The following is a 24,170-nucleotide window of genomic DNA, read 5'->3' on the forward strand; positions in this document are numbered from 1 at the left end:
CCTCCTACCAAGGGAAGCCAGTCAAGGAGCTTGAATCAAAATTTGTCTCCTAGGTAATATAGCCATTAACAATGTCCATAAAACGAGCACAAGTTATATGCAGGTGTTGGCAAATACTACCTATGAACACACACAGGCACACAGATACACACATGTAAACAAGTACACCCACGTGCTGAGCCCAGGCCCTGTAAGCTGAGAGTATCAGTCCCGCCCCCACACAGTTGGGACAGTTCCACCTCTCCCTTTGCCCATCCCAGCAAGTGTGCTGCAGGGACAGGCACTGAGCTGGCCCTCCGAGGATGAGCTTCCCGTTAGCTCTGGGGGCTGGGAACAAAACGTAGCAGTGCTGCTCTTCCTGAGAAGGGTCTGGCCACCTCGCCCTCCCTCAGCTCTCCCTAGGGCTTGGCTCAATTTCAATCCCTCAAGAAAGGAAAACTACACAAAGAACCCAAGCCAAGGGACCACGGCTAGTGGAAGCCTAGCCCTTCACGGCCTATCCTTGGGAGCCAAGCTAACAAGCCAACCCTCCTCCTGGCAGAGTGGGTACTGGTCATTGCCTCACTCAGGCCTGCAACTGGTAAGTGGAAGAGAGACCCAAACCTGACCTCCCTTGGGATTCTCAGCAAGACTGGCCTCCAGGACAGCCTGGGGATTAATCAGCCAAGAGCTGGCTAGACTGTCTTCCTGCTACCACTGATATGGATGCCTGGGACTTAGCTGGATGCTGACCCTGAAAAGTGACCTCAGGCCAGAATTATGGCATGATAGATACTCCCTAAGGTGAAAATAAATCTACAGAGGAAGAAACCAGATGGCATCCTAGGACATCCTCTGCAGAATCACCCGGGGAGGCAAAACAGCCCTGCTGGTGATATTACATATGGAGCCATGAGATCCAGGTGGGGGGCAGGGGGAAAAAGGTTTAATTAACAGGAGATCTGGAGAACTGAATGAGAGCCACCCATCAGATAAGAGGGAAGCAGAACAGCAGCAGGCAGAGTCACCTGGGAGAGCTTTAGGAAGGAAACTACCCACTGGAGTTCATAAGAGCAGTACAGGGGCCTACAGGACAGTGAGGCCCCTGGGATGGGGCAGGGGTGGGTAAGGGCAGGAGCAGGGCACTCACTTCTGTAGCACCGCCTGCCACTCGCCAAGCCGGGCACTGATGGGGAAGCAGTGGACAGTGCCCTGGACCTTGGCACGCCACTCCCGCATGTAGTCCTCAATGTCAAACAGGAAGGGCTGCTGCCCAAAGTTGGCGTCCACAATCTCCCCAGGTGTCTGCAGGCCTACGGTGGGGTAGAGGTTGGCCTGAGGAGGAGAATGAAATGTCAGTCAGGCCGTGAGGGCAGTGGGGCGGCAGGCCTTGCCTCGCCTCCGGGGCAGAGCAAGAACACTCGGCTTGGCTCCCACAGGCTGCTGCTCTGGCTGTGAGAGAACTGCAGCAAGGCTGGAGGTGGCAGCGCGGAGCCACATTCTGCCCACCTCCCTACCAGACACTAGTCCCCAAAACTTGAGGGATAAAGCAAAAGCAAAGCAAGCCAGGCCCCACATGGAGTCTCCTTCCCTACATCAGAGGCTATGGTGTTCCCCAAAGCCCAATGCCCAAGGCCCCTCTTCGGGACTCAGCCAGGGCACAGCAAGGCAGGTGGGCTCCATGACCCTGAAGATGTGTGTGCCTGTGAAGATCTGCTGTAGGCATGGGTTACAGCTCTTCTCAGAAAGAGCCAGGACCAAGGATCCCTTTGCCACAAAAAAACGGGTATATGAGGGGGCAGGAAGAGACAGGGGGAGGCAGGAAAGGAGGGGAGGAAGAGGAGAGCATGGCGAAAGGAGTTAGGTGGTTTAAACCCCCTAACGCTGGCAAAGTGCAAAGAGAAGCCACTGCCCTTCCTGTCAGACTCATAAAGAGGATCTTCAGGCCACTGAGGTTTGGGCATGTCCCTCCATGGGTGTGGGGCTCCCTGCTTTCTATCTATCCCCTGCCATGACCAGCTTCTGCCCGGCCACTCCCTTACCCAGTGCCCCCTGTGGCGCCCCACTACTACTGGCGACATTCATGTCTGGCTGTTTCATGTCACGTCTCCACAACTAGACTCTTCCCTAGTCAGGATTCTCCTCCTGTCTATTCACTTTGCCTAGGACCACGGCCCCTTTCTGAGGCCTTCAGGCAGCAGGAAAGGATTCTGATCCATAGACAAGAGGTTCTAACAGGATCCCGGTGCTGCCGTCTGGGCTTCGCAGATCACAAGGCCCCAGGATCCCAAAGCAGCCACCGGAGTCAGCAAACCCTTCCTCCTTCCAGAACACGGCCAGGGCAAACAGAGCAGGGAACCAGGCTCCCAGCATCTGGGTGGAAGTCTGCACAGGATGAGGCCCATGATGACAATTAATAAAGGGTTGCAGGAGGTGAGGATGAGCCCTGAACTGAGCCAGCAGGAAACCTCACCCTTTTCCAAGAAGAGAAAACCCCACAAAGCTCACCTCCCTGGCTGATGCAAGGTAGCAGGTTCAAGTTCCCTAGGGCACTGGCTTTCCTCAGGGATCTCTGATGGGAATTCACAGGGACCAAACAGTTCAGGAATAATTCTCTACACTCTGCACCCCAATCCATTGGCTGTAAGTCACAGAACTGGCTCAGACCATCTGAGCCATGGGGCCGCCCTCATCTCCCGCCAATCCCCAGCTGTCTTTGGAAATGCCACAAATCACTGCACCTGGTAAGAGTCATGGAGGAAGACCAGCCCTCGCTACTGGAGAAAGGCAAGCAGGTACCCCCTACTGGTACCCTCAAGTAGACAACACAGTCCATATCCCTGGGTGGGGAAAGGGGAGACTTCACACCCTTCACTTTCTGGTACCACCATAATTAAGCCCCAAACGCCCAAAGAGGGGCGAGCCAATGGTAATACTCACCGGGAGATCTGTGAAGGCTATACCTGTGGAGGGAAAGAAACAGTCATGAGCTCTCAGGCGGTCCATCACAATAGCTGGGGAGGGGGCTGGTCATCACATCTACCCTATGATGGAGGCCAAGCACATGCTAGGGCCTGAGAGTTTTAGACCCTGGGCTTCCCTTTGCTGGATGGCCCAGACAAAAGTGACGTCAAATCGATACTTAAATATTTGGCCTTGGCCAGTCGTCCCGTGCACCAAAAGGTCACCAGTTCGATTCCAGATCAGGGCACATATCCAGGTTGTAGTTTCCAGTCAGGGTGTGTACTGGATGGAGGCAACTGATCAATGTTTCTTTCTCTCTCTCTCTCTCTCTCTCTCTCTCTCTCTCTCTCTCTCTCCTCTCCCTCCCTCCCCTCCTTCCTCTTTCCAAAATCAATAAAAACATTAAAAAATATTTGTCTACAGTGCTTCCATTCTCTCAGGAAAAGCCCACTAGAAAAGACTAAAACCCAAATGATCTACCCCTGAGGCCTTTCCAGGCCTGATCCTTCTCTTGACCCAACACATATTGATGGAAACCTACTGTATATGCCAGGCCCTTTTTCCATTCATTAGCTCATCTGATCCTCATACCAACCCTGGGAAGCAGACTTTCTTATCCTTATTTTACAAATGAGGAAAGAAAACCTCAGAGGCTAAACCAATAGTCATAAAATTAGCAGAAATGGTAGGGCTGAACTCAGTGCTAGTCTGACACTCCAAAATCATCTCTAAGCTGACAGCACTGGAGACAGTGAGGATGGTGGCTGCCCATTTCCAGCCCATACCCGTCCAGAGTCCCCAGAGCTTCCCAAGGCGACAAAGCCCAGCTTAACACTGGCCTGTGTACCCTCTGAACCCTCCTGTCAAGAGAAGAGGTTGTGTTTCCAGGGACCTCAGCCTGAACCAGAAGTGAGGGTGGAGGAGAACAGGACCCCAAATATATGAGCAGGCCTGAGCAGGAGAGGCCTCAGAATATCCACCAGAGCACTCTTGTTCTACAGATTGAAAGGCGACAGAGCCAAAGGAGACTGTCCTGAGGACTCATAACCTTCCCCTTTTTTTTTTAATTTTAGATAAATTCTTACTACCTTTTAGAAACTCCTGAGCTCTTGCCCTGAAAGGTTTTCAAACCACTGACTCCTTAGAAGTCCTAGTCTGCTTTCCCAACAGCACCCAGAAAAGAACCCGAAAGGTTCTAACCATAGGTCTCCTGGAGCCAGAATACTGCCAGCTAGCCAATACATATCACATGCTTCCTCTGTGCTGGGCACTGGGCTCAGTGTTTAACAATAAGCCATTTAGGCCTGGCCGGTGTAGCTCAGTTGGTTGGGCATCATCCTGTGGACCGAAAGGTTGCTGGTTCTATTCCGGGTCAGGGCACATGCCTGGGTTGTAGGCTTGATCCCCAGTAGGGGGCATGCTGAAGGTAGCCAACTGATGCTTCGCTCTCACATCGATGTTTCTTTCTTTTCCTTTCCTTTCCTTTCCTTTTCCTTTCCTTTTCTCTCTCTCACTCCTCAGAACAACCTTGGAAAGTGTACATTCTCTCTGACACTAGTTTACAGATGAAAAAATCAAGGTGTAGAGAGATTGTTTACATTCTTTGTGGGGCTACTTTGCTCTGCAGTGAATGAAGCTCATAAACTCCATGATCTGCCTACGTGAGGCCACTTCTGAGCCCCACAGGCAGAGTGAGCAGTCACAAAGCTGGCAGAATGAAATCTAGGAACTCCTCTGAACCCAGGAGACCTCAACATCCACCTCCCAGGTCTGCATGGGAGCTGCCCGCATAGATCTCAGTATGGCCAGGCTGCTGTTGCTGTACCCCCTGCTCCTGGAGGAGGCCCACAGAACACTGGAAGAAGGGGAAGTTCAGGCTCCATCAGTTATCTGTAGTGTGACCTTTGGCAAACTGAAAAAAAGAGGGTAACACTAATTCTGACACCTCAAGAGAGAAACTGAGATACTTTGTGAAAGCTGCTCATCTGGCCCTAGCCAGTTTGGCTCAGTGGATAAAGCCTAAGTGGGCGGACTGAAGGGTCCCAGATATGTATCTCGTTTTCAGGCTCTTCTGGTCGGAGTGCGTGCAGGAGGCAACCAATCGATGTATTTCTCTCACATCAATATTTCTCTGTTTTTCCCTCTTTCTTCCACTCTCTCTAAAAATCAATGGGAAAATATCCTAGGATGAGGATTTACAAGAGAAAAAAAACACACCTGTCTATCTGAAGAAAAGCTGCTTCATGAACTATGAGGTCTGTGTACAATTTGACTGCAGTTGTGCCACCAGGTGAGGCAACTGCCACACTTCTGGGCAAAGAATGGCCTACCCACGCTTACCCAGCTCTGTCTATGGCACTCAGGAAGGACAAGACCTTGAAGTGCTTCCAGGAGGATGAGGACAGAGGCAACTCCACCCCCTATTACACTGGAAAAGATCTCTGGGAGCCTCTGCAAGGCCACTGTGATGAAAACATCTGGGCTGGCCCACAGGAAGAAGGTCCAAGAAAAGGTCCAGGATACAAACAAGACACTCTAATTTTTTGATGAGAAGTGCCTTGAGACAAACCGACATAGGTCAGGGTTCAATGAGACTGAGCATATAAAGACCCTGTGAAAGCCCAGCCGGTGTGGATCCCCAGTGGGGGGTAATGGGGAGCATGCAGGAAACAGCCAATAGGTGATTCTTTCTCATCACTGATGTTTCTATCTCTCTCTCTCCCTTCCCCTTCCTCTCTGAAATCATTACAAGTATATTTTAATTAAAAAAACAACAACAAAACCGACGGGAGAGCACAGAGCTGGATAAAAATGACGCTGCAAGTACTAGTACACCAACTACTTGTGGATGAGCCATCAGTCTCCTGTCTCCGTTCGCCTGCTGCTCATTCACCCATCTGTCAAGTATCTGCTGAGACCACCCAGGAGCTCGGCCTTGTGACAGGCACTAAGAAACCAGCTGCAAGCATGGCCCTAAAAGTTCTGCAAGAGAGATGGCATGCAACTAATAATTACACAGACAACTGATCAATGCCATAAAGGGAGAGTGCTGTGATAGAGGACAATAAAATAAATGAAATAAAGTGGGAGGCCAGGAAACATCATTCTTCTCTAAAGGGGAAAAGGTTCTGAGGTTAGAGAGCAGTGATTGGTTCATTGATCCTGCGTGAGATTCTGAAGCATATTTATTGATAAGCTGGCTTGTGAAAAGGAAACAAGGTCATTAGAAGAGTCACCAAGTAGTCTATCACTCCAAGTTCATTGCCTTTCTATTAAATTTCATGATCTAGAAAATGCAGGGGACAGGTGATATCATCTTTAGTAAGGTCTCAGTACTATCCTTGTGGACAAGATAGAAAAATATGAGTTTCAAAATAACATAAGGTGATTCTTGAATGGTTGGTGTCTACCCCGAACAAGCTATAGGCTAAAGGGCTCAAGTCTTACCCTTGTTATCTTCCAATTTTTTAATATCTTAATAAAAATACACATAAACAAATTTATCAAATTTTAGGTTAATGCAATGCTAAAAAGAATTTTTGAGATAGAACAAAATGACCATAGAAGATCTTGACAGGCTGAAAAAATAGACAATATATCCCTAACAACAAGATTATGTGAGGTCTTGCATGGGGTCTATACAAAGCATGCACTAGGAAGATGACTTTTTAAAAACAGTGTGAGGGTTTGGACTGACATTAAGGTAGCCCTAAACTCCTTATGGGCCCGGGGACCTGACAGACAAAGAGCTCATAGACCCTGGTACTCATTTAGGGCCCAGAGGGAGGTGCAGATGCACAGGAGACAGCAGGGTATACCTCAAAATGTGGTTCCTACAGCCAGGTGGACCAAGGTGTGGACAAGCTGGAAGAATGTAAAGAAGGCAGGAATCCGGAGCAGAAGGGACTGGGCCTGGCTACAGAGGGTGCTCTTTACCCAAGACTGAGAATCCACAGCAGTGACCCCTGGGACTGTGACAGCAGAAAAACCAAGAGCCAGAAAATAGCTGAAGTCAGAGAACAAAGTGGGGAGCGAGGAGCCATCTTGAGACCTTGGCCTTCTCCTCCAGCTGCTAGCTCCTCACCAGCAGGATATCAGCAACTGTAGCAAGGTGGCCATGAATTTCAGAGGAGGTTCTCTGATGTGCACCTGAGTCACCTAGGCAGCGCCGGTGCAATGCTCTCGATGCCCACTCTGGACTGTGGCATCTGACTGCCTTGTTGAGGAATGCTGGCTCCTGATCACTCAGCCCAGCCACCAGCAAACCCCATTTCCAACAGGTCCCTTGATTCTGCCTGGGCTCAGCTCCTGGAAAAGCCACAGAAGGGCTGTGGGGAGTGGCAACCCCCTTTTAACTGCCCCTTAAGCCAAGGGAAGTGGTTCTCCTAGGAGTTGAGTTCCAAGTAAAACACCCAACTTTTTTCCTGGCAAGGCCTGTGGCTGGTATGGTTCTGCCAAATCAGAGATCTCTGCAAACCCAGGCAGGAAGGCCCAGACGTCAGGCACCACCGCAGTTCTACTCTGGCCAAGGGCTCCTCTCACTCAGGGCCAAATACCAGTCAGTCCTTGGGCAAGTCATCAGGATAGCCAGCCTCCCTCTCTCTCAAGTTCTAACCCTAAATTTCACACGTGTACAAGATTGCTCTTCCAAGGGACCCTCCGGGGCCCCATCACCCTCCACGGATTGCTGCTCCTCCTGGGTTCCTAATCCCAGTTGATATCACCACGAATCCAGCCACTTTCCGATCTGCCCTTCTTGCTAAGGCACCCCCATCTGTCACTAAGACCTGCCAGGCCACCCCTGTTCCCACTTCCTGCACTCATCACCATTGCCTTGCCTCAGGCTACCTGCCTCTTCTGTTGGCCCTTACGCTCATCAGTCCATCCTTCTCAGTTTCACCAAAGGGACCTTTATATTTATTTATTTTTTAAATATATTTTTATTGATTTCAGAGAGGAAGGGACAGGGAGAGAGAGAGATAGAAACATCAATAATGAGAGAATAATTGATCGGCTGCCTCCTGCATGCCCCCTACTGGGGGAATTGAGCCCGCAACCAGGTCATATGCCCTTGACCGGAATCGAACCTGGGAACCTTCAGTTCGCAGGCCGATACTCTATCCACTGAGCCAAACCAGCTAGGGCCAAAAGGACCTTTTTAAATTTAAGTCTGTCCAGGTTGCTATTAACCATAAACAGGTTGAAAGAGACCTGGCCCCATCTAACTCCAGCCTGTCTGTTTACCTCCTGACCCAGAACAGCCCTCAATATTGCCCCACAGCAAACATCGCCCTGAGTGCCAGAAGGGCAGTCCAAAGTCTGGGCCCAGGCCAGGGGCACGCAAACCATTACCAATCAAGTATGTATTTGGGACCCTCAAACTTCTCACCAACCCCAAACCCTGCTCCAACAAATATCACACAGGCCAGGAGCATGACCACGACAATGCTGCTCTCTCAGCCCTGAACCTGGGCTTGATAGATGATCCTAAATGGATGGATTAACAAAGAGAATGCCCATGCTACCCTCCCTTCACCTTGCAGGCTCCAGTGCTTGGAAATGGCTGCAGTTCCCCAGAGCTCAGCCGAGGATCTATAACACTGCTTTGGCTTTAAAGCTTGCCCTTGGGCCTCTCACCAACCAAAGTGGCTCCACAGAGCAAACCTTCCAAAGTCCCCTATGTACCCACCAAGGCTGTGGCCATTCTTGGTGTAGAAGCAGGTGCTGTTGATGAGGTTGACACAGCAGCCAATCACGTCTCCTGTGGTGAATGTGGGACCATAGGGCTGACCAGTCCCCGAGGAGCAGAAAGAATGCCCATCATCTCCATGGTAACCGTAGGAATGTTTATCCCAACCTGTGGGAGAAGAGAGCAGTCACAGCTGAGTAGAGGTACTTGAGAGAAGCAAGACAGCCACAGCAGCTCACCCATGTCCGAACTCCTCTCCCCAGCCTGCCACCACCGCCTCAGTCAGCATTCTTGGCCTCTCACAGAGCGGCTGTGGACAGGGTCTGGCTGTGCCAAATGAGCAGTGAGTCCAGCAGCTCACTACCCCTGAGGAGCTGAGGCAGCCCTACTGAAGAAGCAGCCCAAGCTGTGGTTAGCAGGAACCACATGAGTGACCTGGAAGGGACTTACTAGAAGTCCGTGCAACAAGAAGATGGGTCAGGGAAATTCTCAAGGAGAGGGCGCTTGAAATGAGCTCTGTGGTGTATCATGGTGGGTTAAAAAAATTTTTTTTATACTTGACCTTAGCCAAAAGGCTGAGAAGTGATGAAAAAAGTATTTTTTAATTGAAATATAATTTACATATAATGAGATTCTCCCATTTTAACTGACAGTTCAAGTAAGTTTTAACAGATTTTAACAATGTTGACACGTTACCACGACCACTATCAAGACATTTCCATCACTCCAAAAAGTTTCCTCCTACCTCTTTGCAGTCAATCCCCCTCCACCTACCAGCAGTCACTGATTTGTTCCTATGGTCTTGCCTTTCCAGATGTAATAGAAATGAAATCACGGAATATAGAGTACCTTGTGACTAGTTTTTTTCCCATTTAGTATAATGCATTTGAGATTCATCTACATTGTTAGGTGTACCAGTATTTTGTTTCTCTTTACTGCTGAGTAGTACGCCACTATATAGATATACCACAGTTTGTCTATCCATTCACTAGTTGATGACATCTGAGTCATTTCCAATTTTGGCTATTATGAATAAAACCAATACATATTTTTACATACAGACATATGTTTTTATTTCTCTTGGGTAAATACCCAGAAGTGGCTACTGCTGGGTTATAAGATAAGTACATGTTTAACTTGATAACAAACTGCCAAACTGTTTTCCAAAGTGGCTATACTGGCTTGCTTTCCCACAAGCAATGTAAATGAGTTCCACAATTTCATCAGCACTTGATATTGTCAGTTGTCTTTGTTTTCTTCTTTTTCTTTTAGCCAATTTAATAGGTTTTTAATACCATTTTGGCTTTAATTTGCATTTTCCCAATGACCAAGGATGTTAGGCATTTTTTGATATACTTATTTACCTTTGGTTTATTAGAAAATTATTGAACTGTCTGTTTAAATATTTAACTTTTTAAAAATTATGTTTTCCCCTTGCTGGTTTGGCTTAGTGGATAGAGTGTTGGCCTGCTGACAGAAGGGTCCCGGGTTCAATTCCAGTCAAGGGCACATGCCCAGGTTGCAGGCTCGATTCCCAGTAGGAGTCCTGCAGGAGGCAGCCAACCGGTAATTCTCTCTCTTTCTATCTCTCTCCCCCTCTCCCTTCCTCTCTGAAATCAATAAAAATATATTAAAAATAAATAAATAAATCATATGTCTTCATTGATTTTTTAGAGAGGAAGAAAGATAGAAATATCAATGAGAGAAAAACATCATCCATCGGTTATCTCCTGCACACCCCTTACTGGGGATCAAGTCCACAACCTGGGCATGCACGACTGGGAATCAAACTAGTGTTGGTTCCTGGATCGATGCTCAACCACTGAGCCACACCAGGCGGGCTAACCTTTTTTTAAAATTGGGTTGTGTACCTTATTGCTGTAAGAATTCTAAATATATCTTGGATATAAATTCTTTTGTGTGTTTTGTAAATATTTTTTCCCAGTCTATGGCCTATCTTTTCATTTTCTGAACAATGTCTCAAATTTCTACTGGGATTTTGACTGGAACTGTGTTGAATCTATAGGTCAATCTGGAGAATAGATAGTTTAATAATATTGATTATCCCAACCCAAGAATATGGCATATCTCTCCACTTATTTAGGTCTTCTTTAATTTCTCTCAACAATGTTTTTTTAAAAAAATATATTTTATTGATTTTTTACAGAGAAGAAGGGAGAGGGATAGAGAGTTAGAAACATCGATGAGAGAGAAACACCGATCAGCTGCCTCCTGCACATCTCCTACTGAGGAAGTGCCCGCAACCAAGGTACATGCCCTTGACCGAAATTAAACCTGGGACTCTTCAGTCTGAAGGCCGATGCTCTATCCACTGAGCCAAACCGGCCAGGGCTCTCAACAATGTCTTTTTTTAAAATATATTTTTATTGATTTCAGAGAGGAAGGAAGAGGGAGAGAGAGAGATAGAAACATCAATGATGAGAGAGAATCATTGATTGGCTGCCTCCTGCACACCCCCCAGTGGGGATTGAGCCCCAGCATGTGCTCTTGACCGGAATCGAACCTGGGACCCTTCAGTCCACAGGCCGATGCTCTATCCACCGAGCCAAACCGGGTAGGGCTCTCAACAATGTTTTGATAAATTTATCTCTAAATACTTCAATTTAGTTTCCAATTGTTTCTTGCTATTATAACAAAATATTCTGGGGGCTGGGGAAATGGGGTCAAGGTTTCTTTCTGGAATAATAAACATGTTCTAAAATTAGATTATGATCATTTGTACAACTCTGTAAACATGCTAAAAACCATTGAATGGTACACTTTAAATGGATGCACTTTATAATATGTAAATTTTATCTCAATAACACTAATTAAACACATACACATATTTAATATTTGATATATTCACCTGATGTCCTGCAAACTTTTGAACTCACCAATTAGTACTGGTAGCTTTTATGAAGATTCTTCAGAATATTTTAATACACTGTCTGAGAATAAAGGCAGTTTTATTTCTTCCTTTCCACTCTGCATGCCTTTTATTTCTTTTTCCTGACTTACTGCACTGACCAGGAACTCCAATACAATGCTGAATAGAAATGATGAGAGAAGTGAGACCGCTAATGTGTACCCAGGTTTTATACAGGGGAGAGAATGAAGGAGGTCATTCCAGGAGGGAGAAGTAAAGGTAAAGGTATGAATGCAGGTAGAACAGGAGGATGTGTGCTGCAGGGGCCTCCCTGCCTGCTAGGTAAGGAACAGAAATGGAGCCCACAGGGCCCAGGCAAGCCCAGGACCCACACAGGGCAGACAAGCTGAGGCTGGCAGGCAGGTCTACTCCCCAAGGCAGCCCCTCCCAGTAACCTTCCCAGCTTCTGCTGCCTCCTTAGTGTCCAAGCAGCAGGCCCATGTAAACATGCTTAATGACACCCTGCCCCTCTCAAGTGGCATGGGTAGGAGAAACAAAGGTTGAAGAGTTGTGGGCAGGCTCTAAGCAAAGGTGTCAGGGTGAGAACAGATGCATGATAAGGGTTAGCAAGGGAGGCAGAGAGCGTGACTGAAAAGGTGGAGCTGACCAGACCTTGGAGCCTAAACTGAGCCCTGCATCTGAACCAGTGGGCTCAAGGGCAAGTTGCTCCTCATAATCACAGCATCCATCCCAAGCCTTACGTATCTTAACCCATCATATCCTCAGCCAGGAACCCTCTGGTTAAATGAAGATTCCCCCCCAAAGGCCTTTAGTGGAAAACAGGCCACAGCTGAATGGCTCTCACTAATGGGTGCAGAGCCCAAAACCCTGCTGCTCCCCTCCAGGTATCTCCCCAACAAGTCACAAGAAAACTATCATGAGAACTGCTCAGGGCTGGTTTTAAAGGCCCACGGCCTGGACCTGGAGCCAGGCTCTGTCTCACCTTCCCAATTCCCCAGAGACACTGGGACTGCCTGGGTCAGGGGACACTGTGATGCTCCGGGCATTAACCCAACTTCTACGCTCTTCATATCCAGGAGTGGGAAGGGCTTTATTATTGCTGGTGGGTATGCAAATCTTTTGACCTCAGGAAATGACTCCAGAGCACAGCAATGCCCATTTCCCCACCAATGCCCATTCCCTCATCTAGAGGCAGGCTGATAAGGTTATTTTAGGCAAGGCCTCTCCTCAGGCTTCGGTGCAGAAGGCCCTATGGCTCCTGGTGGAGGCTGCTCCCCAGGTGTATTGAAGGCCATAGATGAAGAACAGCCAGCTCAGCTGTGAGGACCAAAGTGACAACCATCCTTCCAGGTTTGGCTCAGACTGAGCCTGATGTGCCCAAGCACATCCACCAGCTTCCCCTGACTCATGATCCATATCCACACCGGGCACAGTAGTCCTCCCTTCCCTCCCTTCCTGGATCCTCAGGTGGAGCATTGGGACTTGCCACATGCAACACAGTAACTGACCACAATGTAGCAACTTGCTGGGAAAGCACCAGGATAACCCTAGTGTTTGGCTCCACAAGTACTGCCATCCACCCACCCACCGCACCAAGAGACTGGGGGCTTGCTCATCAGCCCACACAGCTGAGTAGTGCCAGAGCTGAGATTTGAACCCAAATCTTTATGGTTTTTTTAAAATATTTTGTTGTTGTTAAATATAGTATATTTTTATCAATTTCAAAGAAAAATGACTCAGGAAATGACTCTGGGGCATAGCATGAAGAAGGGAGAGGGAGAGAGAGACAGAAACATCGATGAGAGAGAATCATTGATCGGCTGCCTCCCCACACTGGGGATCGAGCCTGCAACCCGGGCATACGCCCTAACTGGAAATTGAACCATGACCTCCTAGTTCATAGGTCGACACAACCACTGAGCCATATTGGCCAGGCTGAACCCAAATCTTTAGGTTCCAAACCCATGTTCTTCTTGCCACAGGTACTGTCCCATTTGGGGTAGTGACTACCCTGGCAGTGGAAGCACCCCAATCCCCTGCCCCATCACCATGAGAGTGGTCAGATGCATTGGTTTTAGGGAGCTATGGACCTGGGACCTCTGTCTTGCAGTGAGTCAGGGGCCCTGCAGGCCTGCAATGAGGGAAGGCCCAGGCTCAGCCCTAGAGGAACACACAGGCACTGACTGGTACCTCCTGTCTGAAGGCCACAATTGTCATCTCAGCTCTCTCCAAGGCACACCCACCCTCCTGCCTCACCCAAAGCCACGGCCAGAGACCAGGACACACCTCCACCCAACCCCCAGCCACTTCTTTTTCCCACAAGGATGATCCTGGGTGGCACATCTTTTATGCAGGCTTTAATATCTACCAGGTAGACTGAAGCAGTAGGTACTCTAGAAAAACGCATAATAATGTGGCCATCTGATTTATCAAAGCTAGTGAAATAATCCGAAAGAACCATTTCCTACTTAGTGACTCAAGGAAATATGGGAAATATTTTTGTCTCCGTGTATGGGAGCTCAAAAACTTCCACCAAAAACAACAGATGTTTACATTTTCAAAGACCTAAAATAAAAATTGAAGTATTTTGAATACTTTTCTTCAAAAATAAACTATACAATTATTTTGACAAAACTACCATAGACTTTTTAGATTTTTAATTCTAATTATAAATGGTTTAAAAAAATTTTTTAACTGAAGAATTAAAAACCCAAAAAATTTATTTAGAGTCAATTCAGGATTCACCATCACCTCACTTTCGCTGGAAAATAGATATACTTCCTGTGTGTGTTTTTTCAATTCCCAAATGATTTATCTATTATATAGATTTACCCAAAGGAAGAAAACTCAATCCCTGTAGTACACTGAATAAGGCCTCCCAAAGATGTCCTGTCCTAATCCCCAGAACTGTGATATGCTACTTTACATGGCTAAAAAAAAGGGGCGGGGGATTTTACATGAGTAAATTAACACTCTTGAAATGGGGAGGTTACCCTAAATTATGGGGGGTGCACAATACAATCACATGGATCCCTGTAAGAGGCAGGCAGGAAGGTCAAGTCAGAAAAGGCAATGTGATGATAGAAGCCAAGAAAATGGAAGATGCTACTGCTGGCTTTGAAGATAGAGGATGGAGCCATGAGTCAAGGAATGTAGGTGGATTCTAGAAGCTATAAAAAGGCAACAAAACAAATTCTTCCCTAAAAACTTCAGAAAGAATACCATCCTGCTGATACCTTGATTTTAGGACTTCTGTCCTCCAGAACTGTAAGCCACTACTATTGTTACAGCAGCAATAGGATACTAATACAGTCCCCTATGGCTATAAAAGTTATTGAGCATCTGGAAAGATTTGTGCAGAGAAGCAACACCTCAGCTCCTTGTCGCCTCACAGTGCTATAAAGTTAAAAGCTTTTCCAAGAAAATCAGAGCTGTAATGTATCTTCAGTTGAAACTATCATTTGATAGCCAGTATTTTTCCAAACACAATTAAGTCTGTGTGTAAATAGGTATATTATGTATGTGTGGGAAAGGCAGCTTAGGGTTAAAAACACAATGTTGTTATACACCTCATTTAGTAACAGTGGCTACAGCAGTAGCTTGGTTTAGGGCCACTATGCTAAATTCCTATCCCTTGGAAAGGAAAAGCATCATCAACTCCAGACCTACTCAATGAGGTTGACAAGAGGGTGTGGTGGGTGGTATGAAGGGAGCAGAGAAAATATAATATACTAGATAGAGGCCTGGTGCAAGAATTCATGCACAATGGGTTCTCCTCCTCCCCGCATCCTCCCGCCTGGCCAGGGATCAAGGCCAATCGGGGCTGGCCGGCCAGGGGAAGGGACAGGGGAGGTTGGCTGTGGGAGTGCACTGACCACCAGCGGGCAGCTCCTGCGTTGAGCGTCTGTCCCCTGGTGGTCAGTGCATATCATAGCTATGGGCCGGTAGTCCAGTTGTCTAGTCATCACAGTTGCTTAGGCTTTTATATATATAGATAAGAAAACCCATAAGCAAATAAGAAAATAACTGGTAGGTAAAATGTGCTCTGAAGAAAACAAAGCCAGGTAATAGGCTAGAAATGGGAATGGGGATGAGGACTGACCAGGATAGAGTAGTCAAATTAGCTTCCTGAGTGATGATCCCCAAGAGGTCTGCTTGATGAGAGAATCAGGAGGAAGAACTTTTGGGGTAAAGGAAAAGAGCTCTGCATGTCTGAGAAACAGAAAGGCAGTCACAAGGCTGAAGCTGAGTGACAGGAGAGACTCGAGCAGAGTCAGCAGGACTGGCTGAATGTGGGTGCTAATGAATGAGAGAAACAAGGATGACTCCCAGATTTTTTTCCTGGGCAAATGGGTGGATGCTAGTACCATTTACTGAGAGACAGGAAAGATGGGCTGAAGTAGCAGGCCTTTTAGACACATTAAGTTTGAAATATATGGCCGATGGCTAAAAATAAGGCAGGTGAGAAGACTGTGGCTCATCCCAAAAGTGGCAAAGCTATGATGGGGAACACACTCACTAAATAAACAGTGGTGTGGACAGAATACCTAAAATGAAGTCACTGGAAGATTTTCCTACTGTGTCATCCTGACACAATGGCTTTCTGTTTCTCCTATGGGAGTAAAATTCAGGCTAGTCAAAGATTAGAAAGGTCAGAACAAGCACAAGAGAAAGGCATCAGAAGCCCAAAATAGACGAGATGTTAAAGGGCATGAAGTTACTGTAAATGAATTCAGTCACCCCACCCTCGACAAACCTTCTCTCCACTGCTACTCTTAGAAATTGGGCAAACGGGAGAAAAACCATAAGACCAAGGCCTAGCCACAGTTGCACATTTTGTAGCCAGTTGTTGTCAGTCTCAGGCTAGGGTCCTACAGAGTGGTCTGGCCTCTGTTAGAAAAACACACTGTAGCCCTAAGTGCCAGGGCAGCCAGTGTGGCCTGAAAGTATTGTCCCTCCAAGATGGCAGGCTCTGGGCAGTCACTTACCTCCTCAGACCTTTGGTTCCCTTCTCCACAAAATGAAGGGGTAGCAATTAGACATCACCATCAAAGGGCCATAGGTGTGTACTTGGGAGAAACATTCTGAGTCTCCAAACCAATCAGTAGGTGTGATAACCCCCATCTGAGGGGTGAGGAAACTGAGGCACTGAGAGGCTGCAGGAAGCCTGTGGTCTTAGAGATAACACTATTCCGAAGCTCGATTCTCCTTCCTCTGAGGGAGCACCAAGTAGGTACCACGAGGGTGAAGCGACCACCTCCTTCTTCCTGAGATGTCCCCCAAGACACAGGGAAGAGGAAGATGCTCTAAAAGTAGAGCAGCATGGGTTCCTCAAGATGGGCTCCATCAGAAAAAACTTCAGGTACCCCTACAAGGTTTCTGGACCCCAAGCTTGGCTGACCTGACCAACACTACTCCCTATCAGTGTTTGGCTGGGTTCTGTGGACTTTGAGAAGGGACTGGGAACAAAGCCTCCTGGTGCCCTCCCCCAGGTCCACAAGAACAGAGTAGGAGAAGGAGTGCTAGGATTTGTCTGAGATCCCTGCTTCTTTGGGAGATAGCACTCACCTTCTCTTAAGAAGTAGCTCCTCCCTTGCACCCATCCTGTGGCTTCAGTGGGAACTGCTAATCCTAGTAATCCCCCCTCTCTCTCTACCAGGATGGCCCAAGATTGATCAATCACAGATCTTCCTGGAATTTTTCTACAAGGGAAGTAGAAACCTGAGGTAGAAAGCTAGTTTGACAGACGAAAGCTAATATGCATAAAGCAGAGGCAAAAGAGAGATACAGAGAGAGGGACCTGGCTCCTGTTTGCCTGAGGTCTGGTGAAACAGCTGATTATAGATGGGTTTCTCTCCCTTGAAGCAACCAAAGTTCTCTAATGAAAGCGACCACATCGAAGCATCTTTTTGCTCACCTTGCATACCAGCTGACCCACCTTGCATACCAGCTGACCCACCTTGCATACCTGTTCATTCTCTCATCAAGCAGACCTCTTCTCGGGGATCATCACTCAGGAAGCTAATTTGACTACCCATGAGTAGTAGATGCTCATGAAATGTTTGTTGAAATGAAAAGGGAAAAGTGGCCAAGGGCTGGCAAGAAACCGGAAGCACAAGATTGTCAATGTGTCTGACCACATTGTGACACACCATCTGTGGGCAATCCTGGGCTTGACTGTGAGGAATTTTGTTGTCTTTTTTCTTTGTTTTTCCAGGAAAAAAGATGCATGCTGTCTGCATGCATCATGCCTCTACTTATACAAACTACTTCTGGGCCCTGGAAAGAGGCCTGTAGCCAGGCTGCAGACCTGGCTCTACCTCTGGGTAAGTATTTAACTTCTCTGGGTCTCAGTTACCTCATCTTGAAAAGGACAGGTGACGTAAATATCTCTACCAGCTCTAGAAGAATCCATGTTCTAAGTCTCCCTTCCCGTTAACAGGAGCCAACAACTAAGGTCACTCCCATATCTCTGCATGGATAAACCTCCCCTCCAGCCCCACCACCCTCTGCTTCAGAACTGGACCTCCCTTTCTACCCCCCACTCCTACCCTGGAGCCAAAGTCAGCAACTTGCTAAGCGTGGGCCCTGGCAGCATGTGTGGTCACCCCTCTCTGGATGGGCCCCATGTGAGACTGGAATGATGGGCCCAGGAATGAAAACTGTGACCCTCACCACAGGGCCAGGGACAGCTATCTCAGAGGACAGTGGGATGTGAGGGCCAGAAGAAAACAAGGGGACACAGCTGCCAGGGCCAGGCCCTGCAGGGAGTCAGGACCAAGTGGCTGTGGATCAGATGATGTTTAGAGCTACACGATGGGCACGACACTGACAGAGAGTGCCACCCTACTAACCATTCTTCCCTCTTCAGAGAGAATGGGCCTGTCACTCCCAGAAATAACTCATGGGTAGCCAGCCTGACGCCCCCACAGAAAAGCCTATCCCCTGTCACATCAGATGCCAATGATGCAATAAGAAGCCAAGCCACATTCAGGCCAGGAGACAGGAGGCCCCAGGTGCCCAGTTCAGATGCTCTGGCACCATCCACTTCCCCTTCCATCATCACTCAGAGGGCAAGTCCCAGTCAGAGAAGTGTGGGGGTGGCTGAGGAAATGGTTTTTATCACCTTGGAACTCCCAGATGCCACCCCCAGTTACAGTGTCCTAGAGTAGAAGACTCCCCATGGGGGTGCCAGGGACTCCAGCATGATTGTTCCAGGAGCCCACCCTATGCCACTTCCATCCACCAGGACACATCAAGAGCTTCAGTCCCAGGGCAGCTGGAATAAAGAGGACTCCTACTGCCAAGTGGAAAGATTTCGCATCATCAGCATATTAGCACAGAATACTGGGAGGGAGCCGGTGCTGTGCCTGCCCAATAGTTTCTGGTCCTGGCCCATGGCTGACCAGGTCAGAGTCCAACCCATGTCATGTTCATAAAGACAGCCTAACAGTTGCCCCCCAGGCCTCCAAACCAGCCATCTCTCCCCAATAAATAGATCCTGGTCATCAGTGGACTTTGAGGTCAAAGTGACTTGGGTTTGACTCCCCATTCTGTCACTTCTTAGCCCCTATAGTTCTCCTGGCTAAACTCTTTCAGGCTGGTTGGAGGATTAAATAAGAATGGACATGGAACACCAGCCCACAGAAGGCATTCACCTGCGAGTTTTCATTCCCTCTCCGTCTCTAACACTAGCTCAGTGATCAAGCCTGGGTTCTACAGACTTCCTTCTCCCCGTTTCCCTGAAGGAGCGGGCACAGGTGGAGCTAGGATCATCCACCTCTCCTGACAGCCCACCAACAGCAGCCCCAGGCCTGCTCCACTCTTATTGGTTCCCAGTTTTCTGGGGAGGCCACCTGACTGTAGGGCACTTAGTAGAGCTCAAGAGCCATGCCCAGTGGCTCTCCGAATGTTACTCTTGAGGCTGTCAATGGAGGAAAGGAGCTGGGCTAGCTTGCTTAGGAGAGAGTGCACATGTCATGGAGGACCTCATGGCAGAGCTGCTTCTCAAGGGTGATTACCCACTCACAGCTGTCTCTCCCCAGAAATCGATCAGACAGATGCCTTTCCCATAACCTCAAGTATCTTTAAAACTCTGACAAGAGCAATGCCTGGAAGAGCTCAACAGTGGGTAATGGGAAAGCAAAAGCAAGTGTTTCATTCAGCAAATGCTGTAGGGTGACATCAGGGAAGGCCTATCACAGCACTCACATGGCTGCTACCCCAAGCCATGGGACCAGGATTAGCACAATCTTAAAATGATGCCTTGGACAACTCTAGGACAAAGAAGCAGGGGATTCCCTGGATCCTTCTCTTCATGGTGCTCAGAATGAAGGCCATGGTAAAAAGGGCAGGAGAAAAATGCTGAGGCAGGGAGCTGACACCAGGTGGAGCCTGCCCTCGTAGGGGCACCCAGGCCCTACTCTGACACGGAGCCAGGTGTCAACTTGAAACCTGGGCAGGGTGAGGGACTGCACACCAGCACCTGTACTAGTATATAAAGGGGCCTCCACAAGTCGCACTCCTCCCCCGCCGCAAAGGAAACAAATGCCTGACGGCAGAAGAAGCTCAGGGGCAGCCAGATGAGTCTAGCTGGGTCTGGCTAGGACATGGCTCATACGGCATCTGGCACATCTGGCAGGACTACTCGCCTACACCTCAGGTTCCCATAGGACAGGCTGGGTCTGTCATCCATGCTGAATCAGGCTTAGAAAGGGGTGGCACTATCCCACAGAACTGAGGTGCAACCTCAGCTGCCAGGCTTGGTATGTCTCTTCTGGGGTTGGCTTTGGCTTTTCCTTGTTTACACTGAGCTCCTTATGAACCTTGGGGAAAGCCAGTGGACAGGTAACTCCCTGGTAATGTAGGAGCCTGTGACTTTGCACATATTGCCAGATCCTGAGAGATGGAAATGCACAAAACCCTTCCCAAAAGGAGGCTCAGACATAGTGTGCCACGCTTCCAGGGCCCCTATACAGTCTCCCTCTGCCCCGCACTACGAAGGCAAAGGGATGAGCAGTAACTGGTCCCTACTCAGTTCCACCCTGATGTGGCCCCTGCCTCCAGCCACACAGGACACTTGAGAATCTGTTTTCAGAGACTGACAAACTCGGGTTTCAGAACTGGCCCCTCTGCTGTCGATGAAACCTCTTATCTCAAGATTTAACCTGCCCTGAAAAATAGTCTTAAATCCAGAATCTTTATCTCTATGTATTTGGAAGAAGAAAATAGGATAAGAAACCCCCAAGCCCAGGAGTAGTAATTTCCAGATCTGATTGAGTCACGTCATTTCAAAAGGCTTCCAAGCAGCCCTGGAATGTTGTGGTAATACAGGTCTCCCTGTAGGTGAGGGAAGCGCCCCACAGGAAAGGAACACGGGCTCGGCTGGCCATAGGGCCAAGGGCACTGCTGGCCCGGGGAGGAGCAGTAGGGGAGCAGAGGGCCTCTTACAAGAAACAAGTTCTGCAGCAGGGGCCACGGCGGGTCCTGCAGCACCGGCACCATTAACCACCATGTGACCCACCAAGGGCTTTGACCAGTTACCTAGTCCTTGGGCCCACCCTCTGTTCTGGACTGACCAGTAGACAGACCCTGTTGCCAGAGATGCAAGGCCTCTGGGTGTCGACCCCGTCCAGGTTTCTTCCCAAGGATGTCTCTGACAGAGGAACAAAACGAAAAAGGCAGCAAGGGGTTGGGCAGCCCCAGGCACACAAACCCCAACCTATCTTCCCATAGCCCTCGTCCTGGGCAGCTGCCCAGTGGCTTTGGAGAATCTCCTGGCTGCTCCCTTTCGAGGCAGGGCCGCCGTGAGACCCCGATAGGCTTGAACTGCAGGGCCATCACCAGTTGGCTTCTTTCCTCCACCAACCTGGCACTCACCTGGGAGGCTTATACAGCACCTACTGTCATTCCAAGGCCTGTTCCCAGGTGCTCTGCCAAGGTCAGGAGGAGGTACACACAGAAGTCCATGGGGGCCCTGATAGCTCAACCCACCCAGCTGGAAAGAAGCATGGCTACCTTCATGGAGATTGGGACTGAGCAACCCCAGAGAAGACCCCTGAGAAGCACTGTAGATTCTGGGATGAAAGATGCTCCAAGAGAGGCAGTGGTTAAAGGTGGGCACAGAGGGGGCACATCAGCTGTGAGCAACAAGGGTAATCAGCCTACGTGGAGTGGGACAGAAGCAGTACCTGTTTGGTGGGTGCAGACAAAAATAGCATTTCCAGACTACAGGAAACCCACCTACGTGCTAATAATCCCTAAGACATCTACTATGCAAACCCACCTGCTATTGAGATACCTTACACTGCATGCGCTGTACCCATCAAGGATAGGGAGAAAGGACATGAAACAACACCCTGTTGTTTACTGTCAGTGCCTGCCACACCACCTAGAGGTTACCCTAGGTCCCCGTGACCTTGGCACAGACCCCCACTGTTCTGCCCTGATCTCTGCTATCTGCTGTTGCTCTCCCGTGGCACAGGCAGATGTGAAATATCAGCTGTGTGCAGAAGTTGTCCCACCCGGTAGAAGCAGGGCACTCACACAGGGTCATGCTCTTAATAGCCCACTTAGAGCAGGCTTGGTAAAAAAGCTCTAGGGGAAGGAAAAGATGCTCATTTGAGCAGGCTCATACTGTGGAAAGAAGGGAGTCAGTCCTTCTGCCCCAACCCCACCCCAAGGCATGGTTGGCATCTGCTTCAGGGACTATGCCCTTCACTCCTAACCCCCAGCTGTGGTTCTTACTGCTGCTTCTTTTTCAACAGTTCAAGGAAAGTATACGTCCATGCGCCTGGGTTCTCCTTTGAGGGGTTGTAGTAATTAAAGTAATATATGCCAGTCTGGCCAGTGTGGCTCAGTGGTTGAGCGTCAACCCATTAAGCCAGGAGATTGTGGTTTGATTCCCGGTTTGATCTGGTTAGAGCACATGCCCGGGTTGCAGGCTCAATCCCCAGTAAGGGGTTATGCAGAAGGCAGCCAATCAATGATTCTCTCTCATCATTAATGTTTCTATCTCTCTCTCCCTCTCCCTTCCTCTCTCTGAAATCAATAAAAAACAAAACCTATTTTAAAGTACTATATGCCACAGCAAGAGAACAGCTGCCTCCACAGAAACAGCAAAGGAGAAAGCTACCAGCTGCCCAGCTCTGATGCAGATGGGGCTGCCTATCTACACAGCCTGAGTCTCCCAGAAGGAAGATCTGTCCTACCCTCGCCCCCCTCAATGCACCCAAGTTTGGGAGAAGCCAAAACCCTACCCTCTATCCACACCCCTGACTTTTCCTCCCTGCTTCCCCATCCAAGGATTCCAGCCGCTGCCATTCACTGCCAGCTCACTGATGGGTGGGGCTGCAGGTACACTCACCTGCCTGCAGATCATCCTGTCCTGCTTCCAAGCCATTTAGCCAAGGGTTCTGACATTCTTACTTAAGGCCACACCTGTTCCTTGGTTTCATGCTTAAGGAGGCCAAAAACACCTTACGAAATGTAAACAATCAAACTTCCACATCTTCCAACAGAAACCTCTGACCGTGCAAGCTAAGACCTGCCCATCGGCTCCCAGGAAAGTCTGAGCACCACAGCCTCACATGAGAGGCACTCTGTTACCATCTGCCCCGCAGCCGCACAGCAGCCCTCTGCCCCTGACCGCCCTAGAGGCTCCTGCTGAGCCAGTACAAGAGAACACTTGAGCCCTGACTGTTTTGGCTCGGTGGATAGAGCGTCGGCCTGCGGACTGAAGGGTCCCAGGTTCGAATCCGGTCAAGGGCATGTACCTTGGTTGCGGGCAAATCCCCAGGGGGTGTGTAGGAGGCAGCTGATTGATGTTTCTGACTTTCTATCCCTCTCCCTTCCTCTCTGCAAAAAAATCAATAAAATATATTTAAAAAAAAAAAAAAGAAGAAAGAAAGAAACCCATACCCATTAACAGTGGCCTCCTTTAAAAAAAAAAAAAGAGAGAACACTTGAAACATCAACATCCTGACTTTGGTTGCCATGCTGTCCTTTCTCCATAATTCAACTCCAGCTAACATGTGTCCTCAAATCCAGAAAACATAAGCACTGGAGAGAAAATGTTGACATTTGACTCCAGGTGAGTGTACCTGATATACAAACATTCATAAAAGAAACTTAAATGTACAGGTACTTCCTTCGTCAGGTAGGAAAAAAATACCTTTCTCAATAACAATAGCTAACATTTATGTACCCTTTGTTTGTATCAGGCACTATTATAAGCACTATATAGGAATTAATTAATCCTCTAGCCATCCCATATGAGTTAGGTACTATTATCACTTCCATTTTAAAATGGGGAAACTGAGGCACAAAGAAGTAACTTGCTCCAGGTAACACAGCTTCCAGGACGCAAATGCAGACAGCGGGGCTCCAGAGTCCGTGTTCTTAACCACTGCTCCACCATAGCCCTAGAGGTCTGTTTCCTCCCGTGACTAAATGTGAGCCAGTAATTGGTTCAATGACAATGAGCCTTCACATACAGAAAAGGGGGGATAGCCATTCCCCCCTACAGGTAGAAGGTGGTGACAGAGACCTCACACACATTCAGCACCACAATCCTTAGGGCAGTGTGGGAAGGTTGAGTTTCAAACGAAGGCTTCTGGCTGAGGGCAGGCTGCAAGCCAGTGGGGACCT

General features: G+C 48.5%; 1 protein-coding gene across 1 annotated transcript in view; it reads right to left on the reverse strand.

Moving 5' to 3' along the window:
• The window catches only part of RANBP10 (RAN binding protein 10), a 52,398-nt gene that overhangs the window by 6,959 nt on the left and 21,269 nt on the right, over positions 1–24,170 (reverse strand). The window contains exons 4-6 of the mRNA XM_081107603.1: positions 8,633–8,800; positions 2,920–2,942; positions 1,130–1,314 (exon numbers count right to left, since the gene is read on the reverse strand). Of these exons, the coding sequence (XP_080963729.1) occupies positions 1,130–1,314; positions 2,920–2,942; positions 8,633–8,800 (376 nt within the window). The remainder of the gene's footprint in view (positions 1–1,129; positions 1,315–2,919; positions 2,943–8,632; positions 8,801–24,170) is intronic.

This window comes from Myotis nattereri (assembly GCF_964212035.1).
Source record: "Myotis nattereri genome assembly, chromosome: 15".
NCBI lineage: Eukaryota > Metazoa > Chordata > Mammalia > Chiroptera > Vespertilionidae > Myotis > Myotis nattereri.